The 13,826-nt window shown below is 33.4% G+C and overlaps 1 protein-coding gene across 1 annotated transcript in view; it reads left to right on the plus strand.

The window, feature by feature from the left end:
* Positions 1-13,826, plus strand: part of IQCM (IQ motif containing M) — a 405,329-nt gene that overhangs the window by 63,236 nt on the left and 328,267 nt on the right. Inside the window, 2 exon segments of the mRNA XM_039479166.2 lie at positions 979-1,074; positions 5,205-5,312. Of these exon segments, the coding sequence (XP_039335100.1) occupies positions 979-1,074; positions 5,205-5,312 (204 nt within the window).

The raw sequence follows: 13,826 nt of genomic DNA on the forward strand, positions 1-13,826 counted from the left end.
AGTAATGGCAGACTGCCTAAGTAATGGTGGACCGCCTCCCTAGTGGTGGACTGTCTTGGTAATGGTGGACATCCTTCCCCACACCATACTGGACCATCCCGGGTCCAGCTGTGCATTCTGCAAAACTCTCAATCTAGAGTGTTTTAGATTACTGATCTTTGTAGGGGTGGGACCTGCTTAGCCAGATCTCCTGGCTCACTGTTTCAGCCCTCTCTTTTTCAGTGGAATAAGCGGCTCTGTCTCCCAGGAGTTCCAGGTGTTGGTTGAAATGGCTACCCAGATTTGTGTGAGTTTTAGTGCGGATACCCATGGTGCCAGCTGAAGCAGCCATGCTGGAAACTTGTGGCACTTTTCAGCCTGAGAATCTCCTGGTCTGTGGGCAGTAAAAACTCTTTTGGAAATGCAGTGATCACTCACCCTCTGTGTTGTTCTTGCTGGGAATTGTACTCCAGAGCTATTCCTATTTGGCCATCTTGTGTCTCTCCAATTCGATTTTTTAAATGTAGAACCTTTGCCTTTTGTGGAATTTAGTCTTACTCTATCAAATAATGAGATTTTTGGAGCACTCAGTGTTCCTATTTACAGGAACTAATGATTTTCCAAATTATTTTAAAGTAACAGCCCCTTCTGTAAAAAATAAGCTTTGTGATGACAATGATTATAATAATACTGATATGTATAAATGAGGTTGTTTTTATTCATCCGTATGTGCTATGCTGTTACAGCCATTTCTCTGAGAGCAATCTCCTTTTTGATATATGCAGTTCATTTGCATTGTACTTTTCAGTCCTAAAGTTTAGTAATTGCAAAGTATCTGAGTAGCATGGAGTGAAGAAAACTGCTCAATTGTGTTTTTTAGTATCTCTGTGTTAGTACAGCTCTTTTTAAGAAAAATTTGTGATTTGCAATTGAATTTGAAAAATGCATTTATAATTTGAAAACTAATACTATGGAAGTAAAACTTAAAAAACATTTCAGGACAAGTTAAACTGGACAAAATCATGACTAATATTGAACCAGTGAGTAAGAAAATGGAGACAGCAAAGCACCAGCACTTTGAGGAGTCCAGGTAATGTATAATTAGCTAACCTATAGAAACTGTATATTCTCTTCTAATTTGCCAATAATCCCTGAACAATTGTCATGGCCTCTCAAGTCTATCTCTTAACACCCCATACGTGAAGCTAATTTATTGTTCTGCTTGAGCTCCTCAAAGCATATCAATTTTCAAAATGTTAGTTTTCAGTTCAGTTAACTTTTGAACTGAAGGATGTCTGAGTAGTTAAGTAAACCATCTGGGTTTTACAGTGCATAAGCTTGAATCCAATTTGTGGCTTTCCTGAGGAAAAAATGCCATATTTTATGATAATATTACATAAGTTTAGAATTTTAATAACTCATCTGCAGCAATTATGGAGCAGAGTAAGTTATAATTTTCCTTTCTAAATCTAATAATTAAAGGTTAGTCTTTTTCTAACAGAAGGTGAGGCTGTTTTTACAGAACATAGTTTGAATACAGGAATTTTGAGCATTGCCTCTGCTTTCCAAAAGTGTCTGGAGATGGGTCAGTTCCTTTTCCTAATTATTGCGTGAAATAGCATAATAGTCTTCAAGATAACTTTAAAATTACATACACAGTAGTTGGCCCTGAAGCTACAGACAGAACCTCTAAGCCCTTCAGCACATATTTTGTAAGAACATTTATACTTATAGACAGTAAATGCGTCTCTGCTAAAATGTACTTTTCAGTGGCTTGTTTTACAATAATTCATTAATATTATGACATGGTCAGAAATTTGGGGTAATTGACACAGCCATAAGTTAGTTGAGGAAATGCTGGCAAGGCTACAAAGAACTTTGTGGGTCTTCCAACATTTAAGTTGTGAACTGTGTGCTTAATACTAGAAGATCCATGCTCATGGTAACCACTTTCTTGGCTTAAGTGTAATGCAGTACTCAAATCTGAAAGAATGAAATATATGCACAACCTTAATACTGAAGATTTGGTTATACCCAAGATAAGGGAAGATAATAATTCAAAGAAAATAAATTACTGTATTAGAAATTTACCAGTTTTAGTAAATTTCTTTTCTGCCTTTGAGTTATCCATTTTAACTCAAGATCCAAGTTGGTCTGGCAGAGTGGTAGCTCCTAAAAGAGTAGTTAACACAGCAATTTAGCCAAATTGTTTAGAATTTCAAGTCAATATTTACTAACTGAAAAGATTAACTGAATTCATTTGAAAATCATTTTCAGTATATTTAGATGAGGCTGGTAAGCCATAGCAAAATAATAATGTTTTAGGAACAAGTGAAACACTTATCTTCTGATCAGGTATAATATATTTCAGGATAATGTCTTTCTCAAGAGAGTTGAATATTTCCCAAAGAATTGTTTCTTCTGCAACTGGTAGAAGATAAAGGTCCCTTGACACCCTAATTTCCCATTTTTAATGAAAACCTGTCCTGCTTAATGAGGAAGATCTACACCCTTTGAAATTAAGAGCAAGTGCATGTACTTCCAATGACAACCCAGGGCATATAAAGCCTGAACTTCAATACACCTGGGCTGCCTTGTCTTTATTTATAGCTAGTTGATGGTGATAACTTCTTTCTTACTTTAGCAGTTAGCTTAATTTCATTAATGTTAAAAGTGTGATGGGAATGCAGTGGGAAAGACAAGTGTTTTGGGATGTAGTGACTAAGGATTTTTTGAAACCTGTGCTTAACTAGACAAATAAAACGTCACTAGACCAATTTTTTTTTTTGGAAATCTGGTTTACCACATGATGAAGATAAGGAAACAGCAGTGAGAATATAAGCAGAAGAAAAGATAATAGAATCAGTTGGGAAATTAGGTAGGAGATTGTTAACAATGCAGGGACAGTCTGTAGAACTAATTAGTATGAATGACTCAACTCTTCATGAAACTCCCAAAAGGTTTTTGTTTAAGTTAAATAGACCCCCTATAAGAAAAGCTGTATATAAACAACTTAAAATTATCCTGAAGATGCCTGAGAAAATACTGATTGTTAAGACAACTATAATATTTTTGGGTTGACTATTGAAATATTGACCCAACAAAAGAAATGTCCTTGAGCAAAATATGAACATGATTGAATTTTATAAATATATGATTTCTTCCTTTTTCTAAACTGTCTATTTTTGACCCATGAAGGGAAAACACAATTTAATACTTCTACAATTTCAATATAAGTTTAAGAAAGTAAAGTTCTTCAACGTACCTTTGAATTCTAAGTTCAAAGATTGTCCTACGTTAATACTCTTTTTATGATGATGATAGATATGGGTTTATTCTAAATTTTAATTTCCCATCCAAATTTCCATTTACTAATCAGTTATTTACTGGTGCTAATTTTTAGTTGATATTATTTGGTTCATTTAAAAGTATGACAATTGTATTTCAGTAAATGCATTCTGTAATTCAGTCAAGTGAGCCTGGACTTCTTCACCTAGTTTTGTGATCAGTGGGTTTCCTGTGTTATGTGACATGTTTAGGTTATTTTGATCAGTTTAATTAGTAACAGAATGAGGATGTTAAAAAATAATGATAGAATCCCTCATGGCATTTCACATTTGTGTTGAAACAACTGCTATTTCATCTTAATATTTGTAAAATATTTTGCTTAAGTGGTTGAATGGTCTATTTCCATTAGAATCTTTTATTAATGGTGAATAATTGAAAATACATAATTAGTTCTAACTTGGAGATTAAATAATACTAATGTATGGACCAGATATTAGAAAACAAAGGAAATTATGCCTGATCAATAAAACTTGGCACCATTCTTCGTGATATATAAAAATATTCTAGAATTTCAAATGGAATTTTATAAAACTGATTGCCATACTCAAGGCTCTCTATTTTCCCTTGATACAATTTAAGGGATATCTCAGTCTTTTGGTCAACTCCATGGGCATGACCACATGAGTGACAGTTAAGTTAATAGATCCTATTGTTATTTATTTACTGAGTGCCTACTATGTGCCAAATGTAAATCTCTGAACAGTCTCCTCCTTTATACACCATGCTTTTTTTCTGGGCAAAGGTTTTAAACTTCTGGAAATTTACATAAGATTTATATCATTTTTTGAACCAACATTTTCATTTCTAGGCCTTTATAGTAACCCAAGGAAATAATTGGACAGGTGCACAAATACGAATGTTAAAAGATTTTCATCCTTGTATAGAAACAACAAGAAAGTAAATATCCCACAGAAGGAGACTGGTAAATAAGCCATCAGTATAATAAAATCATACAATCGATTTTTATGTAATGGGCCAAAATAACATGGAATTCTATGTAATGAGCCAAAATAACAACATATAACTTTGTACATTTATAAAGATCTCCATGATATATTAGGTACAAAATAATAGGTTAAAAGTTCATATGCATTTTTGTACACTTAAACATAGAAAAGGTATGAAATATATTTAACATGCTAATCATGACATGACAAATAAAATCAATATGAAATAGTAATATGGATTCTGAAGTACTACTGCCTGCATTTGAATCCTGACCCACCCATTTCTAGCTGGAATAATCTGAATGATATGCTACCTAATCCCCAAATGTCTTAGTTTCTTTGTTTTTACGATGAATATCATAATAGTAAATACCTACATGCTTGTTTTGAGGAATAAATCAGGTAAAACATATAAAAGGGATTAGAATAGTGCCTTAAATGCTGGCCTTTAGGAAGCATTGAAGGGTTTGCAATTATTACTAAAATATTAGGATGATAGGATTAGAGAAGATTTTAATTTTCTTTCTTTTTGCTTATTCACATTTTCCAAGGTTTCTAAGTAGTAATTGACTTTATTCAGCTGTTGGGATTGAAGCTCTCCAAATCATGTTAGAAAAACATGCTACTTAAAAAATCTTTTGTAAATCACTGAAGAAATAGACAGATATGATGCTCGTTCATTTTCCTGTTTTTTGCTAGTTTGGGCTCATTTGGAAAGCAAACGTTCCTATTTGTTATTCATCTCAGAACCAACAAAATTTGTTACCACTCTGTCTTTGTTTAATAATATTTACTCTGCAATGCACTGAGGGAACAACAGGTGTAGGCCTATTGACAAGGACAAGTGGTTTCCTGTGATTAGCATTTAGTCCTATAATTTTAGTGTTGAAGATTTGTATTACAAAATAGGGATTATTAAATCACTTAAAGATCTACCTTCATGTTTTGGAAACAGAATGTTGGAATCACTCTCTCCCTTTCCTGTCCATCTTTACTTACGACCTGGGACCTCTACCTCGGAACTTCTGAAAGAACCTGGTGAGTCTTGTGCATAAATGTTGACAGCAGCACATCGATTTTCATTATTTTGCATTCATTTAAATACAAAAACAAAGAGCTAGTATTGAACAGAGTTATTTTCTTTATTTTCATTTCACATATTGTATCAAAGATAAGCAGACTTTGAAAACAACTACTAATGACTAGTCTTCCACTTCTTTATCTGAAATTGAGAGATTGGATTTTTAAAAATATGAAGGTTGTAGTGAGTTATGAAGACAAATTCTTGTAATTTTGAAAGTTTATTTACAGTTGAGTTATTGTTGTTTTAAAAAATACATACAAATCTTTAAAAGAGACTATAGATGATTCTTTAAAGTCTCTTAAGTGTGATTGAAAAACTCTCTGGAACTTGAACTGCCTAAAGACCTAGGGGGCTATTGATTCAAAGCAACTTTTTTGTAGTTTTCCCTATTTTTAACTTGTTACTCATGAGCTTCAGGCTCTCATTAAAGGAAAACTTTTCTTGTAAAGTGGGACTTTTATTGATTTCAGAAGAGATTTTTAAAAGTTTGCTGAATAAACCCCTCCTTGGGTTCCCAAAGCATTTCTGCCTATGATGTTCTTTATAATTTTATGAGCATTTATTTGTTTGAATTATTATAGAAGGAATTCAAGCATTAAATGGAAACTCACTTCCAAACCAATTTTATGCATCACATTTTCATTATTCCAGTCAATATTCATCAAAACTGAAATTTGTAAATATACTGTCATATTGAAGATATGCAATAGATGTGTTCTACAATTTTGATTGTTACATTGGTTCATAGCTTAAATTCTTTTAAGGTTTTATTAGATAATTTGAGATCCTAGGGTAATACAATAATGTGTGGGTCTCAATTGATTCTAGAATTGAATATACATGTGTAGAAGTAAATGTAGGCAAATATTCATACAAGGCTAGGGTCTAATGGGTGTAATAGTTTTAATAAATAATACTCTTGAAATGAGACCTCCCTGAAAGCTGTGTTCTATAGCTCTTTACTGTAAGTTAAAGTTCTACTTATTTTGTGACACTTAGAGTATATTAGGATGATCTAAGGGTTGATAAAAGCTTCTGTCTTCAAGTATCATCCACCTCAGATGAATCATTTGTGTCATCATTTTTCAGAGAAGCTTTTTAGCTCTTTGAAGGACTTGGCAATTCTCATGGCTTTAGTTTGGATGTTGAAATTCATTTAAGTCTTATTTTTTTGTGTTTATGGAGCTTATATACAAGTGCTAGGCCATAGTTCATTTAATGCTAAACAAAAGATAGAAAATGTTTCTACAATATTTGTTGAAAGAATATCGGTTATTAGCTACAGATTATTATGAAATTATGAATGGAAAAGGCTGGCAGAATTGATAGTCACCCATATGATAAGTTTTGAAATTTGCTAAAGGTTCTACCCATGCAAAAATGTTCTACTGATATGTGAAATGTTTATTAATTGAACCATAACTTTATAGAAGCTAAAAGACTTCTCATACTTATTACAGTGTATGACACATGAAATGTGGCACTAAAAAACATATGTCAAATGAATGAATAAATGTAAATTAAAAAGGAAAAACCACCCAAGTGAAGTATACTACAATATTATCTGTGTGTCTGTCTCTGCATAGTAGGCTAAAACTCAATAACTGCTAAAGAAAGGAAAATGGAGAAAATACTAGATACTAGCTTTTACAGTTCTTTTTAAAAATTGATTATACATAGACTAGAGAGATATCATAAAAATAAATAAAATGTTATGCAGTTTAGTTATATGCTTTAAAAACAAATTGTTGAGGAGCTTATTCATTTTATGATATTATAAGTCTCTCAATACCCATATAACCTCATGGAGAGTTGGAAGTTTGAATATTTTGAAAAAGTAAAAAATTTTACAATAAAAATCATTTTTTCTAAATGTTATAGGGTAGTGTTCTTTTTTCCTTTAAAATGAAATCTATCTTTAATCAAATAAGAATAAGGATTTTCACTGATTTGTTATTTGTGAAGTTTTTGTTTTATTTTCAGCCACACGACTCTTTTATAATTGCACATATTTAAAGTAAGGCTAGAGATATCTGAAAGATTGTGGCCAGCAACTAATTTTGTGTAAGCTATTAGTAAAATGTGAAAAATATTTACTTTTTGGAATAAGAGTAGTCCATACTTTGTGTGTTTGGTGAAAAATAATGAATACTTTTTATCCTTGTTTTCAGCTCATGTTAAGGCTATAGTCTAAAAGTCTGCACAACAAAGCTTATTCTCCACATTATTATTATAATTCTACGTAATAAGTTCTAGCTTCAATGAAGATTTGACATAGTAACTGAGCTCTATTTAATAAGATAATGTGTAAATAGTAAGAAATGTAGATATTACAGTTTTCCCTGGTGTACATGATAATCTACTGAACTCAAATTATAATCACTTGATTCTTTTTTTTTTTTTTTACAGTTGATGTATAACACATGTACATAGTTTGGGGATACACACAATTATTTAATACATTCGTGTAATTTGTAAAGATCAAATCAGTGTTCCTGGGACATCTTGCCATAAATGTTTGTCTTTTCTTTATGATAAAACCATTTCCATTCTTCTAGCTATTTTGAAACATGCAATAGATTATTGTAAACTGTAGTAACCTTGCTGATCTATCTAACAGTAGGTCTTATTTCTTCTAGCAACTCATGTGTTTATATCCATTAATCAACTTCGTTTCATCTTTTCTCCTCTATGCCCTTCATGGCCTCTTATAACCACAAATCTGTTTGTTTTTGAGATCTACTTTTATTTTTTTAAGCTTTCACATATGAATGAGAACATACAATATTTATCTTTCTGTGCTTGGCTTATTTCACTTAATGACCTCCATCCAGTTCTAGTCATGTTGTTACAAATGACAGGATTTTATTCTTTTTTATGGCAGAATTATATTCCATTGTGTATAATATATATTACATTTTTTTAACTCATCTGTTGATGGGCACATATGTTGATTCCATATTTTGTCTATTGTGAATAGTGCTGCAATAAAGATGGAAATGCAGATGTCTTTTTGATATATTCATTTCCTTTTTTAAAGATATCCAGTAGTGGAATTACTGGGTCATCTGGTAGTTCTGTTTTTCAAAATTTTGAGGAAACTTCATACTGTTCTGAATAATGGCTGTACTAATTTACATTCCCACCAATAATGTATAAAGGTTTCTCTTTCTTTATATCCTCATCAGCATCTATTGTTGCCTGTCTTTTTGATAAAAGCCATTTTAACTGGGGTCATATGACATTTCATTGTAGTTTTGATTGACATGTCTCCTATGAGCATTTTTCATATATTTATTGGCCATTTGTAATTTTTTTTTGAACAGTATCAATCTTTTAACAAGTCAATCTAGCTATTATTGTTTTTGCTAGATTTGTCTTTTGGACTTCATACTAGATTTATGAGTGGATTTTATACAACAATTATTATAGTATTCTAGGTTTGTCCTTTTACTTCATTTTACCAGTGGGTTTTATAACTTCCAATTTTTAAAACACATTAGTGTCTTTTTCTTTTAGATTGAAGAATTTCCTTTAGCATTTACTGTAAGATGGATCTTGTGGTAGTGAATTATCTCCACTTTTGCTTGTCTGGGAAAGACTTATCTGTCTTTTATATTTGAAGGATAATTTTGCTGGAAACAATATTGTTAGCTGGCAATATTTTTTTCCATTTCAGCACTTTGAGAATGTTGTTCTGTTTCCTCCTGGCATGTATGGTTTCCACTGAGAAGTCTGTTGCCAGAGGAATTGGACCTTTTTTATAAGTTATTTGCATCTTTTCACTTGCTGCTTTTAGGATTCTTCTTTATCCTTGACCTTTGGGAGTCTGATTATCATATACCTTGGAGTAGTCTTAACTAAGTCAAATCTGTGTCGTGTTCTCTGACCTTCCTGTACCTGGATATTTATCTTTTTCTCAAGTTTTGGAAAGTTTTCTGTTATTTCCTTGAATAAGCTTTCTACTCTTTGTTATTGCTGACCTCCTTCTTAAACGCCAATAATTCTTAGATTTAGGATTTTGAGGTAATTTTCTATATTTTTAGGTGATCTTTCTTGCTTGTAATTCTTTTTTATTTTTCTTCTCCATGTATTTTCAAATAGTCTGCATTTGAGCTCACTGATTCTTTCCTCTGCTTGATCCTTTCTGTTGTTGAGAGTTCTAATGAATTTTTCACTTCAACAAATGTATTTTTCAGTTTCAAGATTTATTTAATTTTTAAAGATTATTTCACTCTTGGTTAAATTTCTGTAATAAGTTTCTAGATTGCTTTCTTGTGTTATCTGGGAGATAACCATGTTTCTTTAAAGTTATTATTTTTAGTTCTTGGTTGAAGAGCTCACCTATTGCTGTTTCATTAGGGTCGGTTGCTGGATCCTTGCTTTGTCTGCCTGGAGGACTCATGGTTCCCTGTTTGTTGTTATTACTTGTGGATGTATGTCTGTGCCTTTTCATTGCAAGATTAATTTGGTCTTATTTATTTATTATTATTTTATTTATTTTTGTCTTTTCTCTCTGGCTTCTTTTGTTTTTTATTGGATATATTTTCTTAGAGATTCTTTACTGCCAGGCAACTGCCTCCTTTTCAGTTCTAGATGACACTTTAAGCCCAGGTTTGTCTCAGCTATCGTAAGTGTTTGGAATGCTGCTCTTCCTAAGTGCAGGAAATCCCAGTGTGGCTATCCCAGCAGTGGGATAGGCTGGCCAAGGTTTGTGGCCATTAGACCTGTGAAACATACCTCCCAGAGTGCGGTGCTGCTGAAGATCCAGTCTTATTTGACCTTTGGCCAAGTTCTAGAGCAGTTTCCAGGGCTGGAGATGGTAGTCCTGCATCCCCACTTTGTCTCTGCCTGTCCTCAGGGATATTTCTCCTTTCAGGCACTAATGATGCTTCCCGTGGGCTAAGGGAGGGACACATCTCCTGTCAGGGAATCCAAGATGGTGAGTAAGCTGGTCGTCCACTTTGATCTTACTTTTCCGGTATCAAAACAGTGATTGGGGGAGTATTTTTTGCACACTTCGTGCCGGGGACAATGTGGTGTGCCAGTTCTTTTACTGCCTACATGAAGTTTATTCACTTCATTGTGGCCCCAGGCCCTGACTTGTCTTCATAATTTTTGTATTCTAATTCTGGTACATTTCTGGTGATAATCTTGGCACTGCTAGGGGGTTATGCTAGCTTGCTTCTATGCTGCCATTTTGGAACTGGAGATCCTCAATTCTTCTTTAGAATAAATAATTATTCTTATTGAAGAAAAAAGAAAAGGAAATTAGACCATAAGATATAAGGCATGTTATGATTTATATCAATTTGATTAAAAAATCATTTATTTCCTTTTGAAGCCTTGCCTTTTAAAACAGTATAGCATAGTGATTAATGGTGAAGGCACTGAAGTTACTCTAATGAGGTTAGAATTCTGGCTTTGCCAGTTTCTAGCTTGAAATCTTATCTAAGTTACTTAATTACTGTCTGATTCAATTTCTTCATTGGATAAATGAGAGATAATACCAATTCCAACCTGAAAGTGTTTAGATAATGCTTGTCAAATGCATAACGTACCTCCTGGTGCATAATAAAATTTAGCTACCATAATTAGTCACAACTTCCTACATTCATATAAATCATAATGCATAATATACTCAAAAACATGGTGTTTGATGACTCAGCTTTGGTCCTGTCCTAAACGATAATCACAAGACACACCCCATTACAACATTGACTGACTTTCACTATCACATTGTGAACTCAGGAAGTGAGGTTTATAGTTTTGTTTAATCACAATAACTGTAGCCCTTCATGGAGTGTGCTATTTTTGCCATTGTCACTGTTATCTTGCTGGAGACCTTAACTCTGCCTTTTGCTTTTCTATTTTGATACATTTGGTAGGTCACTCTTAAATTGCTATTCCTCAAGTGCTCATTTTACTGATTATTTCAAAGCTTCTGTAAGGAAACCAACCCATGGCAGAAACTCTGTGTTAAGATAAACACTTTAAGAGATGTTTTCAAAAGAAAAAAACCTAATATTGCTCTGCATAACAACCAGCTCTCTGTGTGGCCTGGTGCAAATCTCTTCAAACTTCTGGGTTTCGTTTCATCATCTGTAAAGAATGAAATGGCCCTCAAAGAAAAAGATTAAAAGTTAGAAAATTTTCTCTTTCAGAATTGCTGGTTCTCAGATATTAAAAAACATCTCTACATAGTCATTGGCAGGAGAGAAGAGGGATCCCCTAAAGTCAGCTCCTGGCAAGATTCTTTATTTCTCTCTACTTGTCAAGTTGACAGCCTTCAGACTCTTGAGGTGGATCTCATTAAGTATGTACTTAAGCTCTGTCTACATCAGTCTCCTCAAGACATCTAGGACTTCCAGGCCACCTGCAATCACTAAAACCCCACTCTATATATTTGGTATATCTTCTTTTCTGACTTTATCCCTTAACCCTCCCACCCCTGAAATTCATTCATTGTACCCCTGAACTCATAGCCAGCAAAAACTCTGAATCCTTAACCTGAGTGTTTCCTTCACTTTGCCGGTCTAACTGAAATCTGTGCCCTGAAGGTATTTTTTCCCTTGCCATTCTTTCAAGTGGCGCTGGGTTTGTTTTCTCCCATGCCTCATACCTCTGGGAATGGTGGTGGGGCAGTTTCCTCCTTGCTCCTCGTTGCTGTTTTCAAACCATTCTCCTTTCTTCTTAAGATGCTCAGCTTTGAATCTCATGTCATCAAACAATGTCCTCTCCTTCTTATAGTAATCTATTAGTTTGTATCCAATCTTGCATATCTTTAAAGAAATGTAGACTCTGATCCTTGTCACTTTCTCTAACAATAATCTTTTCATAGTTTTTGGTGATATTTATCCCAGATAGATATCATCTCTTAATCCATTCACTTTTTCATTCCTTGAGCTCTTTTCCTCCCATGATTTACCCTCCATCATAATAACGTATATTTTCCAATAGTTATGATCTGTAATACCTCCAAAATCTCAGTTCGAAGAGCACTACTATTTAACCAGACTACCTTCTATATGCCAACAATTAAAAAAAATATCCCTACTGGCAGCCTCAGGCTCCCAGTAGACACAGTAGGCCCAGATATCAAGTTTTTAATTTTTTTTCTAGCTGAATACATTCTCTTGGTAATTTTATCCAGACGATGGCTTTAAGTCCCATTAATAGACTGATGATTCCATACCTTTATCTCCAGCCTAGTTATTCTCCAAAACTCCAGCTTACGTTCAACTGCTTAATTAACATTTCAACCTGGATTTTTAATCGGCATTTCCAATCTAACATGTCGAACTCAGGAACTTCTATCTGCCTGGGAAGTTTGTTTCTTTGGAGATTACAGGTATCAATCCATCACTATTTTCATGCTTTGCCCAAAGGCCTCCCCAACAGTAAGGCCATTCCTGACTTCTCTGTCATAGGCACAGCCACATCCTCCAGACCTACCTACTTCTCTTTCTTTTATTTCTAGCATTTAAGATATCAAGATACACTGCCTGTGTTACTTATCTGGTATTGTCTGCCTCCTCCTGCTAAAATATCATCTCCATAAAGGCAGTTAGCATTGACTGATTTGTTCATACTAAATCCTTTAGAACCAGAACAATGTCTGGCAAATAGAAGGGCTTACTATATTTTGTTGGATGAATTAAGGTACTGGCATTTTATTTTGTAAAAGTGTTATAACAATTATATTTTTTTCTATCCAATGAAGAAAGTTATCTAATTTATTAGAATAGATATTTTTATCTGGCCCTGGGGAGCTCAAATATGCTGTTTTCATTTTTAATTAAAAATACAACTGAAAAAATTCATTGGCGTGTTTTTGTTTCATTGACTCTTTTTCTGAGAATATGGTAAACAACTATGCAAAGAAAGACTTCTGAGTACAGCATACCTAATCATGCTGATTAAATGTGAAAAAACAATTTTTAAAATCTGGCCAAACTGGCAAGAAAGTATAAAAATAATTAAATTCAAAAAATATAAAAAAGCTATATTACATAGGAGTTTAAACTTTAAAGTTTACTTTCATGGTTCATACCTATTCCTGGTGGCCTAGAACTCACCTAGAATTAAAAACAACAAAAAACTTAGACTTACCTTTTCTCTTTCTTGCTCTTATTATCTCTCTCTCTCATTCTATGTATGTAGGTATTTATGTATGTATGGTCCATAACTGTCTATCCATCCACACACCCATCGTCTATCTATCCTCTTTATCATGTATTTTTTGTCAGACCTCAGGTATCCAGAATTAGATTACTATAAATCATTGATTCATGATGCATTATTATCACTGTCATGAATGTCCTCTTTGTTTCTTTTTGTATTATTTAATATTATGAAAGACCAAGTCATCTGGCACAACAGGATTATAACATTGATAACATCCAGTTATGTGCCCCTCCCTAATCTTATTGTATTGCTTCCACCCTATATTTGGAGTTTTATGAAAT

The sequence above is a fragment of the Saimiri boliviensis genome, chromosome 3 (genome assembly GCF_048565385.1).
Source record: "Saimiri boliviensis isolate mSaiBol1 chromosome 3, mSaiBol1.pri, whole genome shotgun sequence".
Classification (NCBI taxonomy): domain Eukaryota; kingdom Metazoa; phylum Chordata; class Mammalia; order Primates; family Cebidae; genus Saimiri; species Saimiri boliviensis.